A 26500-nucleotide genomic window follows, 5' to 3' on the forward strand; every position below is an offset into this window, starting at 1 on the left:
AGGAAAGAGGGAAGGAAAAGGAAAGATGAAAGGATGTGGGTTTTAACGGAGAGGGTAAGGAGTCATTCCAATCCCGGGAGCGGAAAGACTTCCCTTAGGGGAAAAAAAAGGACTGGTGTACACTCGCGCGCACACACACACACACACACACACACACACACACACACACACACACACACACACACACACACACATACATATCCATCCGCACATACACAGACACAAGCAGACATGCTCGTCTCCTTCCTGAAGAAGCAACCATCGGTTGCGAAAGCTAGTAATTCTGTGTGTGTGTTTGTGTGTTTTGTTCATGTGCCTGTCAGCCGGCGCTTTCCCGCTTGGTAAGTCTTGGAATCTTTGTTTTTAATATATTTTTCCCATGTGGAAGTATATATATATATATATATATATTAAAAATAAAGATTCCAAGACTTACCAAGCGGGAAAGCGCCGGCAGACAGGCACATGAACAAAACACACAAACACACACACAGAATTACAAGCTTTCGCAACTGGCAGTTGCTTCGTCAGGAAGGAAGGAAGGAGAGGGAAAAATGAAAGGGTGTGGGTTTTTAAGGGAGAGGGTAAGGAGTCATTCCAATCCCGGGAGCGGAAAGACTTCCCTTAGGGGAAAAAAAGGACAGGTGTACACTCGCACACACACACACACATATCCATCCGCACATACACATACACAGGCTTGTGTCTGTGTATGTGCGGATGGATATGTGTGTGTGTGTGTGCGCGAGTGTACACCTGTCCTTTTTTTCCCCTAAGGGAAGTCTTTCCGCTCCCGGGATTGGAATGACTCCTTACCCTCTCCCTTAAAAACCCACACCCTTTCATTTTTCCCTCTCCTTCCTTCCTTCCTGACGAAGCAACTGCCAGTTGCGAAAGCTTGTAATTCTGTGTGTGTGTTTGTGTGTTTTGTTCATGTGCCTGTCTGCCGGCGCTTTCCCGCTTGGTAAGTCTTGGAATCTTTATTTTTAATATATTTTTCCCATGTGGAAGTTTCTTTCTGTTTTATATATATATATATATATATATATATATATATATATATATATATATATATATATATATATATATATTTATTAAAAAGACTTACCAAGCGGGAAAGCGCCGGCAGACAGGCACATGAACAAAACACACAAACACACACACAGAATTACGAGCTTTCGCAACTGGCAGTTGCTTCGTCAGGAAAGAGGGAAGGAGAGGGAAAAATGAAAGGATGTGGGTTTTAAGGGACAGGGTAAGGAGTCATTCCAATCCCGGGAGCGGAAAGACTTCCCTTAGGGGAAAAAAAGGACAGGTGTACACTCGCGCACACACACACACATATCCATCCGCACATACACAGACACAAGCAGACATATTTAAAGGCAAAGAGTTAAGGGCAGAGATGTCAGTCGAGGCGGAAGTACAGAGGCAAAGAAGTTGTTGAAAGACAGGTGAGGTATGAGCGGCGGCAACTTGAAATTAGCGGAGGTTGAGGCCTGGCGGATATCGAGAAGAGAGGATATACTGAAGGGCGAGTTCCCATCTCCGGAGTTCGGATAGGTTGGTGTTGGTGGGAAGTATCCAGATAACTCGGACGGTGTAACACTGTGCCAAGATGTGCTGGCCATGCATCAAGGCATGTTTAGCCACAGGGTGATCCTCATTACCAACAAACACTGTCTGCCTGTGTCCATTCATGCGAATGGACAGTTTGTTGCTGGTCATTCCCACATAGAAAGCATCACAGTGCAGGCAGGTCAGTTGGTAAATCACGTGGGTGCTTTCACAAGTGGCTCTCCCTTTGATCGTGTACACCTTCCGGGTTACAGGACTGGAGTAGGTGGTGGTGGGAGGGTGCATAGGACAGGTTTTACACCGGGGGCGGTTGCAAGGGTAGGAGCCAGAGGGTAGGGGAGGTGGTTTGGGGATTTCATAGGGATGAACCAAGAGGTTACGAAGGTTAGGTGGACGGCGGAAAGACACTCTTGGTGGAGTGGGGAGGATTTCATGAAGGATGGATCTCATTTCGGGGCAGGATTTTAGGAAGTCGTATCCCTGCTGGAGAGCCACATTCAAGGTCTGATCCAGTCCCGGGAAGTATTCTGTTACAAGTGGGGCACTTTTGGGGTTCTTCTGTGAGAGGTTCTGGGTTTGAGGGGATGAGGAAATCCCCAAACCACCTCCCCTACCCTCTGGCTCCTACCCTTGCAACCGCCCCCGGTGTAAAACCTGTCCTATGCACCCTCCCACCACCACCTACTCCAGTCCTGTAACCCGGAAGGTGTACACGATCAAAGGGAGAGCCACATGTGAAAGCACCCACGTGATTTACCAACTGACCTGCCTGCACTGTGATGCTTTCTATGTGGGAATGACCAGCAACAAACTGTCCATTCGCATGAATGGACACAGGCAGACAGTGTTTGTTGGTAATGAGGATCACCCTGTGGCTAAACATGCCTTGATGCATGGCCAGCACATCTTGGCACAGTGTTACACCGTCCGAGTTATCTGGATACTTCCCACCAACACCAACCTATCCGAACTCCGGAGATGGGAACTCGCCCTTCAGTACATCCTCTCTTCTCGATATCCGCCAGGCCTCAACCTCCGCTAATTTCAAGTTGCCGCCGCTCATACCTCACCTGTCTTTCAACAACTTCTTTGCCTCTGTACTTCCGCCTCGACTGACATCTCTGCCCTTAACTCTTTGCCTTTAAATATGTCTGCTTGTGTCTGTGTATGTGCGGATGGATATGTGTGTGTGTGTGCGCGAGTGTACACCTGTCCTTTTTTTCCCCTAAGGGAAGTCTTTCCGCTCCCGGGATTGGAATGACTCCTTACCCTCTCCCTTAAAACCCACATCCTTTCATTTTTCCCTCTCCTTCCCTCTTTCCTGACGAAGCAACTGCCAGTTGCGAAAGCTCGTAATTCTGTGTGTGTGTTTGTGTGTTTTGTTCATGTGCCTGTCTGCCGGCGCTTTCCCGCTTGGTAAGTCTTGGAATCTTTGTTTTTAATATATTTTCCCATGTGGAAGTTTCTTTCTGTTTTATTTACATCGTCATTATATATATAAGTTATGTCAGAGACCTGAAAGCGTCTCTGGGCTCATATACTTTCATTTTTTTCTGGTAGCGTTCTTCAAATCCTGAAGATTCTTGATTCAGCAGCCCAACCAATCTGGACACAAATCAGCTGCTTGATGGCTCTTTGCTAGTACAGTGTCTTTAACAGCAACACAAGCTTTTGCTGCTGCATATATAGCGCCATTCAAGTCAGTTTATTTGTAAACTTACAGAGTAATTTTGTTCCTACTTTTTCCTTGTCCAATACCTTGTGCTGTAACGCCTTTTTGTAATAAGACTTGAAGCTCATAATGATACCCCGCTCCATAGATTGGAGGACTAAAGTAATGCTGGAAGACAAAACAACAACTTTAAACTTCATTTTCTCTTACAAGTAAAAGGTTTGAAGGATGAATCGGCAACAAAAGATTTCTAGAATTTCCAGTTGCAAGCTGATGGTTTTTGACTTGAGGGATAAGTAGAGTTTTATAACATTCTACAAAAATGTTTACATTGATCTGTGAATTCTGTTGGACTTTCAGATTTCTAGCTGCATTTGTATTCCCTTAATGTACCACAGATTTTAGGACTTTCCAACAATTAGCAAAAACAGCATGTGTGTGCTCCAGCTACATTTCACATATCACAACTGTTGTGTGTGATTTAGTTGCCTTAAAACCTGGCACTGATATTTTCTTCTTGAAAACTATGGGACTTTATTGGCATTTTCTTCCAATATAAGCAACTTTTCTCATTGTAGACTTTTTTGTAGCCTTACTTATTAATCATGTTTTTAAAAGACACCGTGAAAAGTTTAGCAGCTTCGCTATTGGCTAACAGTTTTCCACTCTGACTGTCTAATTCCATATTTTGCATGTCTCAATTTGAAACATACAAGCCAGCCGATAGTTACTTTAAAATCAGTGTAATACCCATGTTTCTTGTCCATTTAGAGGGCAGTTTCACAACTCAAAAGAACATTTATCACTTACTTTTGGCTATGTATCTCATGAACAATGTGCAAAATGCAGTGTCTCAATCCTGGTTTTCTGCTATTTTCATCATTTTCTGGTACAAGCTTCCATCATCATCGTCAAACACACTCACATATTTTGTAATGGCATCACTGATCTTTTACATGGCTGATACTGTGTTGCATGTGTAACTTCATACCCAGACTAAGCTTAGTCAACTGGAGATTTCTTTCCAACTGTACTATTATTTTAAATTTATCAAAACTACTAAGAACAATGGACACATTTAGTCGCAATTGTGAATGGCATAACAACAGTATGACCTGTCTCAAGAAAACATTCAGTGGTCACACTGAATAGTGACAATAGACTGACAGGGAGGGAGAAACTGCTGAATTGGCCAGCCCAGTACCAGCAGAACTACTACATGGTGTGCACATGAGTTTTAATTTGCCAACTGTGAAGCAGTAGCATTAATTAGGTAATCAGTGTTCATTCTACTACACATACTGAAGAGAACACATATGAGAAAATGTGGAAACAATTTTTGTACAAAAACGTGCTGTCTTTTGCTTATAAATTTGCTGAACTAGTGGTATTACCTGAAAAGTTCCATGACATGGAGAATGGCAAATAATTCGAGCATACAAATACTTCACTATCAACAAGCAGTTGTGGACAACAAAGGAGCAACAAGCCTTGAAGCAGTCTTATAGAAACATCACAGTTGATTACCAGTAACTTGAAAGTTTCTGTTCTGCATTTTCTGGTGCAATGAGATCCCACAGATCCACACAGATAGCAACAGAATTCTCCTGATCCACAGTAATCCCATTATTTTTAGTATGGATAGTTGTGCATAAACAGTTGCTTCAAAATAATCATAAATTTTGCACTTAAGGTAATACACAGGACTGTCATATATTGGGTTTTGCTAATACACGGGGTGCAGAAAAACAACTGACAAAAATTGTAAAGTAAAAAGACAGCATCAAAAAGAGAAATTTGAGTACAGGAACTAGGTGCCACAGTTGCAGGTATTCGAAGCTACAGGAATGTAATTGGAATCTGACCTATGGAAGTCTTTACTCAAAATTATATGTAATCCACTGAAAATGTATACATAAACAAAACATTTGGACTAATCAATCATCACAATGAGAACAAGAAAAACTTAAAGCTTCACACACATATGTATTGTACTTAGCTGATGTACCATACAGCACTTCTTTAGAAATGAAAACAATCACATATCCCGGTTTCATGTTTCAATATGTCCTAAAAAGGTAAAAGTACATGAAAAATTAGTATGCTCTTGTACACAAACTTGCCACTACTAGTTAACATAAGCACATCATAACAAATATCCCAACTGACCATCATTTTCACACTGCCATAATGCTGTAAATATAGAACTATGACCCCTTGTTCCTGTACTCAAATTTCTTCATTTGATGCTGTCTTCCTGCCCTACACTTTTGGTCAACTTGTACTTTGCAGCTTGTCATGTTAAATTGTTTGCAAAATTACTAAATATGTTCATAAGATGCTGTTGTGAAATAAAGAGATTCATAAGAGATCTCAAATGTGGGAGATTTTGTTAGATATTCTGAATCACAATGGAATCTGGTTATATGGACTAGGTGCTCCTAGATCATGCAGATTATTGAAAATCCAGATAAGCCAGAAATTCACAAAAAAAAAAATTAGAATGACATGGGTTAAATGTCATAAACATACGCATTACTTTTATTCACAAAGTGGGGGCAGAACACACACATAAAAGACTGTTCTAATTGGCAAGCTTTCAGACCCAGTGGCTCCTTCTTCAGGCAGAAGGGTCGAAGGCAAAGGAAGAAGGATTAAGGAAAAGGACTGGAGAAGTCTAGGAAAAGGGGTAGATTTCAGGAAAGTCGCCCAGAAGTGTGGTCAGGGGAGGCTTACCACACTTACTGCACATACTGAAGCCTGATACATATGAGAAAATGTGGAAACAATTTATGTACAAAAAAGTGTTGTCTTTTGCTTATAAATTTGGTGAACTATTGGTATTACCTGACAGGTTCCATGACATGGAGAATGGCAAATGATTTAAGCAGACAAATAGTTCACTATCAACAAGTAGTTGTGGACAACAATGGAGCAACAAGTCTTGAAGCAGTCTTATAGAAACATAACAGCTAATTATCAATAACTTGAAAGTTTCTGTGCTGCACTTTTTGGTGCAATGAGATCACACAGGTAGCAACAGAATTCTCCTGATTCGTGGCAATCCCATTCCTTTTTAGTATAGATAGTTGTGTATAAACTGTTGCTTCAAAAAATCATAAATTTTGCACTTAAAGTAATACATAGGACCATCATAATGGGTCATATACTGTCTGGCCCTCTCATCCCGTATGGCAAGTTTCCCCTGACCACGGTTCTGGGTGACTTTCCCGAAATGTACCCTTTTTCCAATATCTCTCCAGTCCTTTTCCTTCACCCTTCTTCCTTCGCCTTCAACCCTTCTGCCTGAAAAGGAGCCACTGGCTCTGAAAGTTTGCCAGTTGCAACAGCCTTCTATGTGTATGTTCTGGCGCCACTTGGCGAGTAGACTTTTTCTCTATCTAAATAATTTTGTCAGTAATTGATTGTTTTTGTTGTTACATTACATTTGTTATCAAACACAAATTATACACGATTTCTACATAAATGTTGACCAGATATTGAAACCAAAATGTAGTGAGTTTTATATACTTATGGCAGGAGCATCAAAGAGCATTACTGTCAGTCCAAACCATTTGTTCCATTACCTGCAATTGCTGGTAAAGTTGATTCTCATAATTATTTTTTATATGAAGGAATAGTACTTCTCTTCAGTGAGATCAATTCTGCAAATTTCTCCAATAAATTATCATGGACTTTGTCCCTTAGATACATGCAAGTCATATCCATACATACTATAAAAGACATACGAACATATATTGCTCTATTTCTTACCATTTACTGCAGTATTTACATTGCCCACAAAATCATTCACTTCAATTTCTTCCCACTTTGGATTTTCACTCTCCAGCTTTTCACTGGTATAAAATGGTGATGACATTGTTGTCAAGTGTAAAGTGTAGTAGAAAGAAATTTTTTTGTTGTCAGATTTCTGCTTCTGAAGAATGTAATCTGGAGAACAGCATGTCCTGATTGGTTTCTGTTGGTGTGTCCAATCTATTTTCACATCATGACTATCTTCTCCATTAATACCAACATTGTAGGCAATAACTTGGATTAAATTTCGCAAACGTAACTGAAAAAAAAAGGTAATTTGGAACATAAGTTCACAATCTTTGTATAAAGCACATTAACTACAAAAATACATCTGATGGGCTCAGAAAGAAATGTTAGAATATCAATCAAGACTGAAAACCAATTAACTTCAAAACATCACATATACCAGGTGAGTATAATTAAACTTTCTCTATTTTAACATGTCATAACACAGAAACTAATCACCATACGAGAACCAAACCTGGTAGCATTAATCTCAAGGACATGGGGAAGAGAAATAATACAGAATTAATTCAACTGAAACACTTTTAATGTGCTGCTACAATATGTCATACCCTTACATACTGGTATCATTACTGCCACAAAAGAGGCTCATTATGGTGCCCATCAGTGTCCAGAAGAGCCTGAACATACAGGATTGCATTCTTCAAAGCAGAACAAAGCATGTCTGTAGGTATGCTGACTACATCTCCTGATATGCTGCACTTCAGATCAGCATATGTGTGAATGTTCCCCTGGAAAACACTGTCCTTCAGGCAGCCCCACAACCAGAAATCACACAGAGATCAGGTGATCATGCTGACCAAGCATTTGGAAATGATTGGCTGATAATTTGATCGTTTCCAAATGTGTCTCTGAGAAGCAGGTGAACTTTACAAGTAATAGATGCACAAAATCTGTTGAGTTCAATGCGTCTCTCTCCTGTAGGGCGGCTATGACATGGTGGCAAAGCATATCGCAGTAATGCTGGACAGCCAGACTGCACATCAATGGTCCTTGAGCACCAACCTCTTTTAAAAAAAAAGCCAATGATGAATGTAGCAGTGAATGCACATCATATGGTGAAACATTCACCTCACAAGGGAACTTCATGCACAGTGACTGGAGATGAAGATCCCCACACTCAGCAAGTGTGTGTGTTCATCTCACCAGTCAGAGAAAGATGAGCATCGCCTTTCCACAGGATGGTCCAGAGCAAGCCCTCATCAACTTAAGTCCTAGCGGGAAAGTGGAGACCAAAGTCAACATGGCATCATGTGTCCTGTGGTGCAAGCAGTTGTACAATCTGGATCTTGTACGGATACCATTTGAGAATGGTTTGAAGCACCTTCCGTGCAGTGGACCACGGGATGTTCAACTGTCATGACACAGCATGCCACTGCCTGATGATCCGGAATTGTGTGCAGCGTTGTCTGTCAAAGCAATAGCAATTTCATCAACCATCTCAGGTGCAACCAGTCATCAGCCTCTTCCCAGAGCAATGCCCAGTTCTCCGATTGATTCTAACTTTTTCATCATGCTCCCCACAGCAGGTGGAGAAAACGGACCCTTCCTCAATACTTTCAGCCAGTGTTATTTTTTAAGCGCAGCTACAGTATTACAGTTGTTTTGATAATAGAGCTTCACCAATAATGCCCTGCTCCTTTTTTCCAAGCTCATATTGACACATCAACAAGTGCGCTGCAACTGGTCAAGTGTGTGAGACTATGAATCACGATGTCTGATCACAGCACCTGGTGGCCTTAGTTGGAACTGGATGGTGGCACTGTGACATATGGAAATCATGCACCCAGTACTCTGGACATTAATGCTACCAAGTTTGGTAATCGTACGGTAAGTAGTTTCCATGTTATAACATGTTAAACATGTAAATTTTAATTATAACCACCCGGTATACTGGATGAATCTCACTAATGAATATAATAAAATAAACTGCTCTTAAAAACTGTATAAATGACCTTTTGTCAATAACTTTAATTATCTTTTATAAATGATATTAATTCTAATTCATAAGTAAAATTATATTTCATGAACAATTTTCATTTCCTCTCACAAGTAAATTTCATTATATAAAATACTTATGCTTATAAAGTACATTTAAATACAATGCAGTTTTTAATTAGTAATTCTCATTTACAAATTATTTTAATAAAAAACAAATGATTTTTTGAGTAAGGATAACTATTCAAAAACCTAAGCTTTTTTTTATAGGTACATAAACAAAACTGATAATGTTGTGGGGAAACACCTTTCTCAGAGTTATAAATTGAAGTGAACACACAAAGTATTTGTCCAAAAGCTAATTATGTTCTATTTATATGCCTATCAATGGCTCAGTGCCTTAACTATGCATCGAATTGTTATCTTTGCTCGCTAAACAGTACATAGTCTATCAACAACCTCCCATTTCCACATTTTATCAAAAATTAAATTTATAAGTCCCTTAAGTGTTACCTTTCATTGCATAAAGCTTTTTAACTGACTACCTTATGCAAAACTCAACTGTCAAAACGGAGAAGTTTGCAAAATTCTGCAGAACTGTCAAGAATGACAATCAGCGAGAGTAACGTCAGTGCTGTTTCCTTGTGAGATTTTGTAATACAGCCTATGTGAGGAAAGATGCTGGTCCTTTCTGGAGATGCAGTGATCGTCACTGTCACTACACAATAATGCATAAAGAGCAGCTAATCTTGAAACACTGAAGGTATTCAGACATAGTGCAAGAACAGTTAGCAGTTTTATGAACTACAGTTTGCAGAAGTAATGCTATGGCTAGGTCACACATTTGAAATTGGTGAAAACGTTCGGGATGCTGGGAGTTTGATAGCTCCAGTTACCTGTCTCTAACAGGTTAAATGTTCAATAACTGGGCAAACACGTTAAGAATACCCAGGGAGTTCAGAAGCAGTATGACAGAACAAGGCCTAAGGTGAAAGCTAAGCCTAGAAAGAAACATTTTAAGATGAACAAGAAAGTCTTATTGCTGGTAGTAGTCACAGGAGCGAAATACAGAACTGATATATAAATCTTTACGAAGCAATTACCAGGTAACTAATATTTTTAAACATAGTACACAGTTCAGAAATGTCACCTATGATTTACACCCTGCAGGAGAGAATTTTGGAAAATATGTGTAATAGCAGTGGGAGGTGCAGGGAACAGTTTGCACCGCAACTTTAATTACACAACTGAGAACATCAAACAATGTGAGGACTGTGTCACTATTGAACAGTATGATAAGAAATGTATCATCATGTCACTGCACTGTTTGGAAAAATTGCTCAGGGAAGGGGGATGACATTAAAACATGGGCCTGATAGTGTCATCATTCGTCAATATGCGCTTTCCATATGGTGTGGTTAGCACCCGAACGCTTTTGGTGAGAACCTAATTGTACGGCAAATTGTCAGAAGCACTCAATTTGACGAAAGCAGTATCTATCCTATCCTAATAATTTCCTATATGTTCCCTAAGCCTTTTAGGGTAAATTAATCCAAAAGATAGAGCTTCAGAATATAGTAGATAACAGCTCAAACAGTTACAAGCAAAACAACATACAGCAGTAGGACAAATTCATCAAAGTCAAAGAAAATACATTTAATATCTCCCATCAAAACATCAGAAGTCTACTAAATAGGGTGAACTTCTCATATCCATACAACAAAATGAAAGGATAGATGGAATGTCAGCAAATTGTTTTCTGCAGGATGTATCTTAAGCTTCATACTGCAGCTAGAGACAGGTATTAAAAGTTCTGCAGATTTAACTGGAGAATCATTGTTTAACAAGCGCTGGCTTTTTTCTATTTTTTTTAAATAAAGAAACCTCTAGCAATGTAGATGCGAAAACAATTGCCAATGGTTTTTCTGAGCATTATGGCCAAGTGTTAATAATAAAATCTACTGACCAGTTTAGTACAGATCGTAGAATGAAGGTACTATCTTGTAGAATCATAAACAATGATTATCACAGTGTTTAGAGAGAAATTATGTGAAGAACACTGGGGAGAAATTTATAAAGCAGACACCATTGATGGAAAATTCAACACTTTCTCAAATACATGTCTACAGTGCTATGAGTCTTGTTTTCCCCTAAAACAAACAACATTTACTTCAAACAGAACCAAAGATAAGGATATAGGTACAGAAAAGGACAAGTGTCTTTTGGTATGAAGAGAGAGCTTTGCCTAATTCAGAGTGCAAACTGTAGCAAAGCTCCCATTACCACCAATATTGCAAATTTTTCAGTCTGTTATTAAGAAATGAAAACACACCCTATGCTCAAAAATAAAACACTGCAAGAATAAAGTATAACCCATTTGGAACATTACCAAACAAGAAACACACAATAAAGTTGACCAAAATGAAATTGTGTTCCTAGTGTCAAAAATACTACCCCTATGGAGATTGAAAGAAATCCATCAGATCATTAAAAAGTATATAGCAGAATATTAAAATTGTGTGCAGACTTGATAAGATTACCCTTAAGATGCCTTTGTAATCAATCAATGACTTAGGTCACATTTGTTGACAGATTTAAATATGCTGCAATAACACCGATCTATAAACTGGAGGTAAGGACTCCACCTAACTACACACATATTTCTCTCCGCTCTTTCCATAAACGTTTGAGAAAGTGGCCAATTATAGATTATCAATTCATTTAACTGAGCTGAACTAGATAAGGGCCCCTAAGTTTCAGTTTAGATTCTTGGCAAAGGTGCAACACAGTACCTCACAAATTAAGTCCTAGCAAAGCTTAACAATACAAATTATCCAGATAGTATATTTATGAATCTGTCACAGCCTTCTGAATGTATGGATAACAAAATTCTCCATGCTGAACTAGAGTGTTGTGGCATTAATGGTATTTACATTCCATTCACAACAGAATGCTTCATTGACAAAGAGTGTCACAGACTTAAAACTAATCTCAGAATAGGGGAGCATAACTTATGTGGTACACCAAGTATTAATACTGAGCCCACTTGTTCTTAATCTACACAAATGATCTTCCAATTATTTTAAAGGTAATTAAAAATTATTCTTTTTGATAATGACAGGCACAGTAAGCAAGAGTCCAAACTCAGCATTACCACAGAAAGCCTATATTATTGCTGAACAAACTTACAGGTGGTTCATAGCTGACAGCTTAATTCTTGATCTCACTACTCACAAAACACAAGCCAAAGTGACCTGTTAGCACCAGAAGTACACATTAATGGTTAGACATTAAATGGAACATCCTGTGAAATTCCTTGGTGTAAAGCTCGACAAGTTATAATTGAGGCAAAACGTACCAAAACTAATCAAGCACCACAGATCAGCATCTATTGCCCATATAAGCATATCTCATTGTGCTGACCTGACAGCAGGAGTGTTTACTTATTCTGGGTGGTTGGTTGGTTGGTTTAAAGACTGAAGGAACCAAACTACGTGGTCATCAGTCCCTTCTACCTAGAACAGGCAAGTCAAAACTATACACCAAAGAAGAGCCTAGTGTGCGAAAGATAAGGAAAGAAAACCACAAGGTCTCCCACAGGTCAACAAAGCCTACAGACAGGAACCTGGAAGAAGAACAGGGGTAAAGGAAGAAAGAAGGGTGAGTTGGCCCATCCTGGGTGCAGCTGGAGGCCCTCACAGGTAGGAAGTGCGACTGGGGTGACATACCCACAGCCACTTAACACAGGCATCCCACCCAATAATACATAAAAAAGACTAGCAACATGGACAGAGCAGGAGAAACACAGGAAAACAGAGGAAGAGCACCACATCAAACAGAACACACGATAAGTGGGAAGAAGAGAAAAAGAACAGGAAGGACAAGTGCTGCTGCAGGCTACCAAGCCCACACAGCCATTGCCCTGTTGCAGCAGAGAAGCCAACAGAGTGTCCTGACAATTCCTCAATGGAACAACATGGCTGAGGCACTGTAAGAGTGATAAAAGCTCTTTCATGGATAAACTGTAAAACCACGTCAGCCAGTGAGGCATCATCCGCTAACACCATGGGTAGTGACTGAGGAATATTAAACAGTGCAGCACAGGGTAGATTTCGGACAGTCCAGCAAAATGTGGACCACCATCAAATGTACACCACAACAAGTGTGGTGTGGATCCTCGTGATGGAGGAGATAACCACGATTCACGCAAGTATGGCTGATGCAGAGCCAGCAAAGGACAATGGAGACTTTGCGAGAAGCCCGCACAGAGGACCTCCACATATTCGTAGTCTCATTTATCACCCATAGTTGGTTTAGTGAAGTCAGAGTATGTCATTCCATATTCCAGATGCTTCGAACTTAACAGCATAATAATGATCAAAGAACCAGTTCTGGAATAACAATATCAAGAGGCGGCTTGCCGATAGCCTATTTGAGTATCAGCAATTTCATTCCCCAGGATCCCAATCTGACCCAGAGTCCGGTGTCCAGGTCCACAGTGAAAACACTGTAGCCGTTTGGCAAGGAATGGAATTCATTACATCCTGTTGAATGCAAGCAAAACCAGTGCGACTGGCAACCATCAAGCCATTGGTATAGACTACTTCTGAACCCCGAAACATGCTGAGAATGGAGAAGAATTGGCAACAGAGAGCCTCAGGTGGAGTCAAGTCTTTTGGATCTTGTGATAGGTCATGGCAGAGTTGTGGGTAGGGAATGCACCACGGATGAATACATGAAAGGGACCAGAGAAGAGTTAGTGAAGGGGAAAGCTGTAATTCTGAAAAAATGGGCCAGATGTGGACGGTGATTGAAACCCCGGACCTGGGCTGCTGTTGTAGGAGGGGGATGCCTGTATCTGGAAAGATGAGATTGTAGGTCAGGTGCTCTGGGGAGCTGTAGATGCATAGCACTTAAGCAATCAACTGCAGTTGGTGCAGAACCCAAAACAGTGTAACCCCTGCCTTGGCTGGGAGGCTGATCAAGGAATAGTCCCCTAGGCGTCACCTGCCAGTCGCACCCCACAATGGTACATCGGTTCAAGCATGCCATGCCATATGCGAGACTCCTGTGATCCAGATGGAGCTGGACCAATGCTCTGTGGAGTTGTAGTTGACAAGAGTGGTCCACGTCTCAGTTGGTACTGCTGAAGCATCAAAGAGCGTTGAGGTGCGACCAACATATGCCACAGTTGACAAAGATGGGGAGGCAATGTCAATGGGGCATCAAAGACCAGTCCCAAAAAATGATGGGAGCCCACCAAATTGAGGGAATGGCCATTAAGGTATAGATCCAAATGGGGGTGGACTGTACAGAAATGACAGAAATGTATAGTGCAGGTCTTGGCAGCTAGATTTGGAAGGCATGAGTGAGAACCCAGCACTGCAGTCAGTGTATCGCTCCCTCTGGTCCGCATTCAGCAACGCTCATCATGGACGATTAAAACAAAACCCTGTGTAGCCTTTTTCTCCTACAGATGGAAGGTGCTATGGGAGGTGCCAACCTGTACCTGAAAAGCGTTACATGAAAGTTCTGGATAAAAACTGGAAACGGGCTACAGAGGTCTCACTCATATAAGGTACCAAGGATGTCGTGGCACAATGTGGTATCATAAACTTTATACAGATTGAAGAAGATTGCAACAAGGTGTTGATGCGGGCAAAAGCCATTCAAACAGCAGAATACAGGCGGACTAAATTATCTGCAGCAGAACGGCCTTGTCGAAAACCACCCTACATCAAAGCCAAAAGATCTCAGGATTCAAAGAGCCAATACAGCCTCTGACTCACCGTAAGTTCAAATAACTTGCAGAGGTTATGGGTTAAACTGATTGGATACTAGCTGTCCATCTGAAGGGGTGGTTTGCCCAATTTTAAAAGTGGAATAATGACACTTTCCTGAAACTGGGAAGGGAATTCCCCCTCACTTCAGAGATAGTTACAAAGGGCATTTACATAACATTGGCTGGCCACCAGTAAGTGTTGAAGCATTGGTTGTGCACCTGATCCTGTCCACAAGCCATGTCAGGGCAGAGAGCAAGGTTGCTGTGAATTCCCATTCACTAAACAGGGCACAAGGAGGCTACAGGCAAAGGGGAGTGAAAGATAAAGGGAGTGTTTCCACACAGTGTTTGATAAGCTGGAACTCTGAGGCCTGGATGAAATGCCGAGCAAAATGCTGAGTGATAGAGTCCGAGCTGGTAAGGACAACACCATCCAAGGAAATTCCTGGGACACCTTCAGGAGTGCAGCGACTAAACATATGTCTGATCTATGCTGACACATGTGAAGATGGAGTGGGCAGCCCTATAGCGGCAACATATCGTCCCCAACAAATCTGTTTCTACTGTTTAAGAAGACAAAGGGCCGTGGCACAAAACTGTTTAAAGGCCAGGCGGTGGTTGGGAGATGGATGCTGTTTGTAGCATTGGAGGACACAGCTGTGGTCTTTAATATCTGCAAAAATTTCAAGGTCCCGCCAAGGAGACCCCTACAAAGACTGAATCACTTAAACAGCTAGTGAAAGGATGGCATTGGTCAAACTCTGCACAGACTCATCAGTGCTGTCATGTGATGAAGCAGTTGGGATGGCAGCCAAGGAAAAGGCATCCCAATCCACATTACTACAAGCCTACATGGAAGCATGCCCAGGTGAGTGACGCTGAAGATAAGACAACCACAAAATGATAGCTGCTGCACAAATAGTTGTGAATGTCCCATAGAATGGAGGAGAGGAATCCAGAGCTGTAGATCAATGGCCGAGAAAGAGCCATGTACCGCATGAAAGTGTACGGGAACCCCAATGTTGAGGAGGCAGAAATCAAGCCCTGCCAGCAGGTCTTCAACAATCCTACTGTGGTGAGTGGTCAAAGTACCACCTCACAGAGGGTTATGGGCCTCAAAATCCCCAGGGGGAAGGAATAGAGGAAGGAGCTGTGTAAGGAGATCAAAAAGAGCAGGAAGCGCAGGAGGCCAGTCGGGTGAAGATAAAGATTGCAAATCATTACCACAGAGTCTAAATGGTTCCGATGGCCACTGCTTCTAGTGTGGTTTGAAGAGGCAGCCAGGGACTAAATGTCCAAGCAGACCAACTTATAGACACTACCAGAGGCTTCCAAAAGGTTGTCCTCATTCCAAAAGATGGTTTCGAAACCATGAAGAGTCAGTAAATGACTATCCACGAAACGAGATTCTGGCAATGCAACACGAGCTACTGAGTAGGGACAAAGAAGAGACTGCAATTCTGGAAGGTGACAGTAGTAACCATTACAGTTCCATTGGAGGAGAGTAGTACAAGAATCAATCATTGTGTCAAGTCAGTGTCCATCATCATTAATGACAGAAGGCAAGAGGAGGTGTGGTCGGGAAGAGAGGAAGTCGAGGGAAGGAAATGGTAACTGCCACAGAGGAGGAAAGAGAAGGGGACAGAATGGAGGTATGAAGGAAGGAAGAGAAGCAAGGGACACAACAGAAGAAAAGTTAGATTTTAAAGACACCAGGCGGAGACAGTCAAATTTCTGTCTGGCCTCAGAGTAACAGACGTTCAAGAGTTTTGTTCCTCAATCTTCCTTTCCCTTTTATAGATCAGGCAGTCTGGTGAGCAATAAGAATGTGGTCTGGAACAGTTCATGCACTTGGACAGTGGAGTGCAAGAACTCCTAATATGGAGAGGACAGTTGCAGTCACCACAAATAGAACTTGCCTCACATTGTGAAGATGTGTGACCAAATGGAGACACCAGAAACAGTGCTTGGGAGATGGGGCACAGGGCTTCACATTGCAATGGCAAACCGTAACTTTCACTTTTCCAGAAGGGTACCCCCTCAAAATCCAAGATGAAAGTGCTGGTATCAATGCGATTATTCTTGTGACCTCTCCAGACTCACTCAATGAAATGTATACTGGCATCGTGCCAGGTAAGTCCCAAGTTCCTCATCAGATTGAAGGAGCAGGTCTCAGTGGAAAATAATTCTCTGGGTCATATTTAAGAATTGGTGAGGAATAACATTCACTAGGACATCTCTTAAGTGCTCACATACACAAAGGGATGCCGACTGACTGGCAGAAGAGGTTTTAATCATTACAGAATCTGATCATACCTCACTAAGGGAGTAAACTTCACCAAATTTATCTTTGATGTGTTCTAAAAAAAATAACGATCTGATAGCAGCGAACGTTTCCCTGTCTGTCCTGGAACAAACCAAGTAACAGGGAAAGGGTTTCACCCCAAGCCAACAGGCCTGGCCCTATTCCTGGGAAGTGGTCAGGCAGGGGAAGGCCGAAAGAGCAAAAGCAGGAGCACAAAGAGTAGTGTTCCTATCGGAAGAGACAGCTGTATAAGAGCAATCAGGAACGCAGAACTTAGCACATTTCATGTACAGAGTGTCCACCCATTCCAATAAGGTGCTCACTCCAAGGGTATCATGCAGCTGTTGCAATGGCTGCCTGGTGTGGCGGGAGTTCCAATGCCACAAAAAGATGAGCAAACTACTACTAGGTACACAAGGCAGTGACAGCTCAGGTACTAGAAATGTGATCCCTGTGCTGTCAGGAGCCTCAGCCAGATGGTCATATAACAGACCAACCACACAGACTGGCTACCATGCTGGTGACACAGCAGGAGGGATGCTAGACTGTGGAAGAAAGGTGTTGGGGGAAGGGGTGTAGGACGCATTAAGGAGGGAGTTCTTCCCCAAATGGCTTCCACTAAGGAAACAACCTTAAAAGGGAGGTCAAACACCAAGGGTGATCAGAAGAAGCTGAAAAAAAGGGAGAGTGAAAGCATGAGACAAGATCATAAAGAAATAACAGAACTATGGGAACAGCTGGGTCATCATAAAGGGAAACATCTATGAAGAAGGAAGAGCAAGGAGCCAGGACAGGAGGCAGAGGAGTTAGTATGGGAAGGAGTGGATATGGCAAAGGGAGTGCAGCCTGGGAGAAACCAGACGTTGCAGTACCTCAGGGCCCCATGTGTACCACACACATACCCATAAAAGAGCTGTGGACTCCTTGGGGGCTCGTGGAAAAGGAGATAAGTAAAAAGACTAAGGATGTGTTGGTGGAATAGAGGGCTGTGTAGTGCTGGAATGGGAACAGAGAAGAAGCTAGATGGGTAAGGACAATGACTAACGATGGTTGAGGTCAGGAGGGTATGGAAATGTAGGATATATTGCAGGGAGAGTTCCCACTTGCTCAATTCTGAAAAGCTGGTGTTGGTCGGAATGATACAGGTGGCACAGGCTCTGAAATTGTGACTGAAATGAAGAACTTCGTGTTGGGAGATGTGCTCAGCAATGGGGTTGTCCAGCTGTTTCTTGGCCACAGTTTACCAGTGGCCACTCAAGCACACAGACAGCTTGTTGGTTGTCATACCCACACACAGTGAAGCAGTCCAGTCACTAAAATCACCTATCCCATCAAAGGCGGGGCACCTGCAAAACTAGTCATATGATCAACAAGCTACGCTGCAAACACTGTGCTTCCTTCTACATGGGCATGACAATCAACAAGCTGTCTGTTGGCATGAATGGCCACCAACGAACTGTGGCCAAGAAATGAAGGATCACCCCATTGCAGAGCACCCCTCACCCAGCACGACGTTCTTCATTTTAATGACTGCTTCACAGCTTGTGCCAACTGGATCTTTCCCACCAATACCAGCTTTTCTAAACTGCACCTGTGGGAACTCTCCCTACAATATATCCTATGTTCCAGTAACCCTCATGACCTCAAACTTTTTTAGTCATCACCCTTACCCATTTGTCCCTTTCCTTTTCCCATTCCAGCTCTACACAGCCCTCTATTCCACCAATGCACTCACAGTATTTTTAATGTTCTCCTTTTCCACTACCCCCCTCTTCCCCCTACCTTCTGTCTAAGCTCCTGACTGCACCTAGCTGCCCTACTCTGTCTCCAACTCATCCCTGTACGCTCTCACGAGCAGCACCTTACCGTTCCTACCCCTTACCCCTCCCCACCCTAGCCTCCACCTTACTCCCACCACCCAGTTGTCTCTCCAATCCTGCATTTAACAAAGGCCTTTTGGTCAAAAGGTCACTTTCCGACAGCCTTTTTGTTGTGCCTATCTGTGACTCAGCATCTCAGCTACTTAGTGAGTAGTAACTATTAACTATTCTTTTCGTAACTCAAAATATTATGAATACAAATATCATTCATGCAGATGGCGACACAGATTAGGAATGTACTACCGTTTATGATAACATCGCCAGCCATGTACTGTGAGCCACTGGCTGCCATAGGAAACCACCATAAACATCATTTACACAGCAACATTATTCAACTGTTCAGTAGTTACAATTTCCACAAAATGCATTTAGGCAAGTGTACATCCACATCCCTGTCTATATCTTTACTCCACAAGCCACTGTACAGCTAGTAGAAGATTGTACATCTACATCTACATCCATACTCTGCAAGCCACCTGACGGTGTGTGGCGGAGGGTACCCTGAGTACCTCTATCGGTTCTCCCTTCTATTCCAGTCTCGTATTGTTCGTGGAAAGAAGGATTGTGGTATGCTTCTGTATGGGCTCTAATCTCTCTGATTTTATCCTCATGGTCTCTTCGCGAGACATACGTAGGAGGGAGCAATATACTGCTTGACTCTTCAGTGAAGGTATGTTCTCGAAACTTTAACAAAAGCCCGTACCGAGCTACTGAGCGTCTCTCCTGCAGAGTCTTCCACTGGAGTTTATCTATCATCTCCGTAACGCTTTCACGATTACTAAATGATCCTGTAACGAAGCGCGCTGCTCTCCGTTGGATCTTCTCTCACTCTTCTATCAACCCTATCTGGTACAGATCCCACACTGTTGAGCAGTATTCAAGCAGTGGGCGAACAAGCGTACTGTAACCTACTTCCTTTGTTTTCTGATTGCATTTCCTTAGGATTCTTCCAATGAATCTCAGTCTGGCATCTGCTTTACCGACGATCAACTTTATATGATCATTCCATTTTAAATCACTCCTAATGCGTACTTCCAGATAATTTATGGAATTAACTGCTTCCAGTTGCTGACCTGCTATTTTGTAACTAAATGATAAGGGATTTATCTTTCTTTGTATTCGCAGCACATTACACATGTCTACATTGAGATTCAATTGCCATTCCCTGCACCATGCATCAAGTCGCTGCAAATCCTCCTGCATTTCAGTACAATTTTTCATTGTTGCAACCTCTCGATACACCACAGCATCATCTGCAAAAAGCCTCAGTGAACTTCCGATGTCATCCACCAGGTCATTTATGTATATTGTGAATAGCAACGGTCCTATGACACTGCCCTGCGGCACACCTGAAATCACTCTTACTTCAGAAGACTTCTCTACATTGAGAATAACATGCTGCGTTCTGTTATCTAGGAACTCATCAATCCAATCACACAATTGGTCTGATAGTCCGTATGCTCTTACTTTGTTCATTAAACGACTGTGGGGAACTGTGTCAAACACCTTGCGGAAGTCAAGAAACACGGCATCTACCTGTGAACCCGTGTCTATGGCCCTCTGAGTCTCGTGGGCAAATAGTGCGAGCTGGGTTACACATGACCGTCTTTTTAGAAACCCATGCTGATTCCTACAGAGTAGATTTCTAGTCTCCAGAAAAGTCATTATACTCGAACATAATACATGTTCCAAAATGATATAACTGATCGACGTTAGAGATATAGGTCTATAGTTCTGCACATCTGTTCGACTTCCCTTCTTGAAAACGAGGATGACCTGTGCTCTTTTCCAATCCTTTGGAACGCTTCGCTCTTCTAGAGACCTACGGTACACCGCTGAAAGAAGGGGGGCAAGTTCCTTCGCATACTCTGTGTAAAATCGAACTGGTATCCCATCAGGTACGGCAGCCTTACCTCTTTTGAGCGATTTTAATTGTTTCTCTATCCCTCTCTCGTCTATTTCGCGTCTATTTCGATATCTACCATTTTGTCATATGTGCGACAATCTAGAGAAGGAACTACAGTGCAGTCTTCCTCTGTGAAACAGTTTTGGAAAACGACATTTAGAATTGCAGCCTTTAGTCTGTCATCCTCTGTTGCAGTACCATTTTGGTCACAGAGTGTCTGGACATTTTGTTTTGATCCACCTACCGCTTTGACATAGGACCAAAATTTCTTAGGATTTTCTGCCAAGTCAGTACATAGAACTTTACTTTCAAATTCATTGAACGCCTCTTGCATAGCCCTCCTCACACTACATTTCGCTTCGTGTAATTTTTGTTTGTCTGCAAGGCTTTGGCTATGTTTATGTTTGCTGTGAAGTTCCCTTTGCTTCCGCAGCAGTTTTCTAACTCGGCTGTTGTACCATGGTGGCTCTTTTCCATCTCTTACGATCTTGCTTGGCACATACTCATCTAACGCATATTGGACGATGGTTTTGAACTTTGTCCACTGATCCTCAACACTATCTGTACTTGAGACAAAACTTTTGTGTTGAGCCATCAAGTACTCTGAAATCTGATACATGTTGTATCAGCATAATTCCCCTCCCCCAATAAAAGGTGAGGGCATGAAGTAATATGTTGGCACCATGAGTGTACTTAATTTATGGAACTTTTCTATAATGGTCACATCAGAAACAAGTTAGAAGAAGTAATTAGTTTTTTCATTTATACAAGGTGCAATGAAGTCCAAAATAGTGCTCTTTTGCTTGTACATTCAATACTTACATTTACGCCCTTCATTAAAACTACTATTTCCTCACTGTGGTCTATATTTTAAACTTTTTTTTAAAATGTTTCACAGAGAAACAAGAACATGTTTGCCCAAAATCCCCATTTCTGTAGTGGTCCCTATACTTTGTTAGTTAAAATACATGTGCTTGCATGACATTACAGTCACCATACTGGCAAATAACATCAAGGTTCAAAGCACATTGGTTGTATTATATTCTTAAATACATCCCCAGATACATTTACACAAATTCTGGTATGGTTGGTGGCACCGCTCCAGTATCTTGACTACTGTGCCAGCTGATCAGCTGCTGGTAGGAAGTTGGAGGTCTATTTCCAATGGTGGTGTTGGAAAAAAATGAAAGTACTTTCCGAAGATTATTTTAATAACTGCTTGAACTGAGTTGAGGTGGCAAGAACAGAGCACGGCACAGTGTTAATTTGGAAAGGACTGATGTGGTTGAGGCACTAGATTTGTATTCCATGGGTGCATTTTCTTAACTCAATATAGTCATTTGATTTATGTTGACCACATTATGACCACCTACCTAATAGGCGTAGGTATGGCCACCTTTGGCATGGACATAGAAGCAACACATAGTGCCATGGAAGCAATGAGGCCTTGTTAGGTCACTGGGAGAAGTTTGCTCCACATCAGCGCACGCAATTCACGTAATTCCTGTAAATTCCAGGGAGGGTGCGATGAGCTCTGACACCAAGTTCAATCACTTCATAGATGTGTTCAACCAGTTTCAGATATGGTGAGTTGAGGGGCCAGGAAATCTATTGGAACTCACCGCTGTGTTCCTTGAACCCCTCCATCACACTCCTGGTCTTGTGACAGAGGATTATCTTGTTGAAAAATGCAACTGCCATTGAGAAACATGATCGTCATGAAGGGATGTACGTGTTCTGCAATCAGTGTATGATACTCCTTGGCCATCATGGAGCCTTGCATGAGCTCCACTGGACTCACAGATGCCCACATGAATGTTCCCGACAGCATAATGGAACCACTGCCAGCTTGTCTCTGTTCAGTAGTACTGTTATCAAGGAGCTCTTACCCTGGAAGAAGATGGATTTGCACCTTCCCATCAGCATGACAAAGAAGCTATCAGGATTCATCAGACCGTGCAATGCTCTGCCACTGCGCCAACGTCCAGTGCCAACGGTTGTGTGCCCATTTCAGTTTTATTTGTCAATGTTGTGATGTTTACATCATACATGGGTCATTGGCTGTGGAGGCCAATCTTTTGCTCCACTGTGTGTTCAGACATGCTTGCTCTCTGCCTAACATTAAGGTCTGATGTCAGTTCACCACAGTTTGCCAATGGTCCTGTTTTACCAGTCTGTCCAGCCAATGACATCTGACATCTGTAAATGGGGGTGGCTGCCCAGCCCCACAACGTCTGAACGTGGATCACATGGACAGGTTTATATCAACAGTAGGTTGGTGGTCATAATGTTCTGACTGATTTGCTATAGTTGACTTCCATCACTTGAACTGAAAGTCTGGTTGACTATTTCAACACGCTATGGCTGATTTGTTCTACATTTCCTGTACCTAAGTTAGCACTCAGTTTCAAATGAACTCAATGTCACCAAGATATTAAGCCTCTATCATAAGGATCACTCTACCTCTGCACATTCTCTCTAAGATACATTTCTCACTCCTTATTTGAAACTTTGACAGATTCAAACTGTATGCTGGACCACAATAATCACAACCAGCACTCACAATGTCAGTTCTTTCAGTACCTTTCTCATAATTTCCAAATCTTTCAGTACCTTTCTCATACTTTCCAAATCTTTCAGTACCTCTCTCATACTTTGAAACTTCACGTAAGCTCTCTGGATTGAAACATTGTACATTTAAGTAATTCATGGATGATTTTGAAGCCAAATATGTCAATGTTCAAAACCACTCCAAAGTTCAATAGTTAAGCTGTGGATAACCTCTGAAGAGGTTTCTTACTTTGTGAGAAGAGATTGCAACATTCCTAGAGATGAGCAGAAAAGAGAATACGTACCTCTGTGATCCTCGTTGGACTGGTTAATTTGCCTAGAACCAGCAGTGTTCTTAGAGTGTACAGTTGTGACAAAAAATTGTTTATGACTTATTCTCTGAGAGATGATTGCACTAGAATTTTAATGCATCTTTAGCTGCCATTTCTTAAACAATGTTCTAAAGGTATAATTTACTCTTTCAATTCAACTCTGAATGCCATATTTACATGTAAAAATTTTAGTGCACCTGAACTATCTTTCACACACACACACACACACACACACACACACACACACACACACACACACACATTAGTCTGCTTGTGTCTGTGTATGTGCGGATGGATGTGTGTGTGTGTGTGTGTGCGCGAGTGTACACCTGTCCTTTTTTCCACCTACGGTAAGTCTTTCCGCTCCCGGGATTGGAATGACTCCTTACCCTCTCCCTTAAAACCCACATCCTTTCGTCTTTCCCTCTCCTTCCCTCTTTCCTGAAGAAGCAACCGTTGGTTGCGAAAGGTAGAAATTTTTTGTGTGTGTTATTTTATTGTGCCTGTCTACCGGCGCTTTACCGCTTGGTAAGTCATGGAATCTTTGTTTTTAATATATTTTTCCCATGTGGAAAAATTGTGCTTTTACGGCCTCATTGGACCACTTCAGTCAATTTCTTTCCGGTCTACCTAAGATTTCTCATTGTTTTTTCCTTCTTGGCTTTCCAGTATTTCTTTATTCTATCCAATCTTTGTTTTCGTTCTTCTTCTGAAAATACCCTTTTAGTTGTTTCTCTTTTATCAATTTTTGGCAAGAATCTAATACTTCTATTTTTTTAACTTATTTACTTGTTTTGATTTGGTTTTCAAGTCCTCCAGCGTTATGTCTAGTTCTTTCATGTCTTCTTTTATTTCCTTTATCCAGGCAGGTTGTTGTTTTTGTTTCCAGAGTTTCTCCAAAATTTTGCGTATTAATCTGTCGTCAGGTGTTCTCAATAGATGACCAAAAATTGATATTCTCTTCTTTCTCATGGTACCCGTTACTGGTTCTATCTCCTGATATACTACTGCATTTTGGACAATACAACCTTCTCCTGCTTTTTGGTACTTTTTATTGATGCATGTCATTATTCTTTTTTCTATTTTTAGAATTTTGTCTGTGTTGTTCTTTTGATTTAGCTTAAACAGGGTTTCACTTCCATAGGTTATTTCTGGTTGGACAACAGTCTTGTAATGTTTTAATTTTGTATTTACTGACAATCATTTTTTGTTGTATGTGTTTCTGGATACTTTTTGGGCTCTTGATAATTTATTAGTTCTCTCTGTCCAGGACATTTTTTTCATTTAAGTTATAGGTTATATTTTCTCCAAGGTACTTAAATTGTTTTACAATTTCTATATCATTCCCACACATCTGTACACTATTTATTACAAGGGGATCTGTTGCCATTATTTTTGTTTTTTCAAATGAAATTGTTAATCCTACTTTTCCTGCAATATTTTGGAGATTTGTGACTTGATCCCTAGCCTCTTCAATGTTGTTGGCTAGTAGTGCCAGATCATCTACAAATCCCAAACAATTTAGGCTAATTTTGTTTTTACTGTACCCAATTTTTATATTTTTTTTATTTTCTTTATACCATTCTCTCATTAAATATTCCAGAGTACAGTTGAACAGAAGGGGTGATAATACATCACCTTGTCTTAGTCCTGTTTTAATTGTGAAGGGTTCAGACATTTCACTTCTGAACTTCACCTTTGATTTAGTATTTGTTAAAGTTAAGCTTATCATCTTCACTAGTTTAGGATGTAATCCAAAATTTCGTAGTATTTTCAACATTGAAGGTCTGTGAATACTATCATATGCTTTTTTCTTTTGTAAATATCCATTAGCAATTTTAGTGTTATGATTTGTTCCGGACAGCTGCGCCATGGTCGAAATCCTCCTTGGTAATCCCCTAATTCTTTTTCCAGATCACCTTTGCATCGATTATAAATTATTCTAGAAAATATTTTATATGTACAATCCAAGAGAGAGATTCCTCTATAGTTGTCCGGATTAGTTTTATCTCCTTTCTTGTGTAGAGGGTGTATTACTGCTGTTGTCCAATGTTCCGCCAATGTTTCATCATTCCACATTTTAATTAAGCTTTGGTGAAGTGATTCTTTACTTGATTCTGATGCATTTTTCCACAGTTCTGCAAATGTTTGGTCTTCGCCACTAGCTTTATAATTTTTCAATTCTTTAATGGCTTGATTTACTTCATTAATGTTTGGTGGACCAATGTATTCTGTTGAAGTTTTAATGGGCATTTCTGTGTTTATATGAAGCCGTTCTTTTGGTTCTTCACCATTCAGTAGTTGATCGAATGCATCTGCTAGAATTTGGGCATTATCTTTATTGTTGTGTGCTATTTTCCGGTTGTATCTTTTAGCATGAGTGTTGGTGGTTCATATTTTTGAAGTTGTTTACTAAATATTTTATAATAATCCCTTGAATTTGTCTTTTTATGATCTATTTCTATTTGTTGAATAATGCTCTTTTGATATTGTCTTTTAGTACTTCTGATTGTTTTTTTGAGTTAGTTTTCTTTGTTTAGTCAATTCTTCATATGATTTCTCTGTTTTCTGGCTTTGATGAATTAACCATGCTTGGTGTCTATTTTCAAATGCTTTATCGCATTCCTCATTCCACCATTGATGCTTTTTCCTTGGGTATGGTGGGGCAATTTTTTCGGCTATTTCTTTTAGTTTCGGGACTATCCAATTTATCAGTT

General features: G+C 41.2%; 1 protein-coding gene across 1 annotated transcript in view; it reads right to left on the reverse strand.

Moving 5' to 3' along the window:
• The window catches only part of LOC126335416 (UV radiation resistance-associated gene protein), a 107039-nt gene that overhangs the window by 72609 nt on the left and 7930 nt on the right, over positions 1-26500 (reverse strand). Inside the window, exon 3 of the mRNA XM_049998692.1 lies at positions 7025-7325. Within this exon, the coding sequence (XP_049854649.1) occupies positions 7025-7325 (301 nt within the window). The remainder of the gene's footprint in view (positions 1-7024; positions 7326-26500) is intronic.

This window comes from Schistocerca gregaria, chromosome 2, assembly GCF_023897955.1.
Source record: "Schistocerca gregaria isolate iqSchGreg1 chromosome 2, iqSchGreg1.2, whole genome shotgun sequence".
Taxonomy (NCBI): Eukaryota; Metazoa; Arthropoda; class Insecta; order Orthoptera; family Acrididae; genus Schistocerca; species Schistocerca gregaria.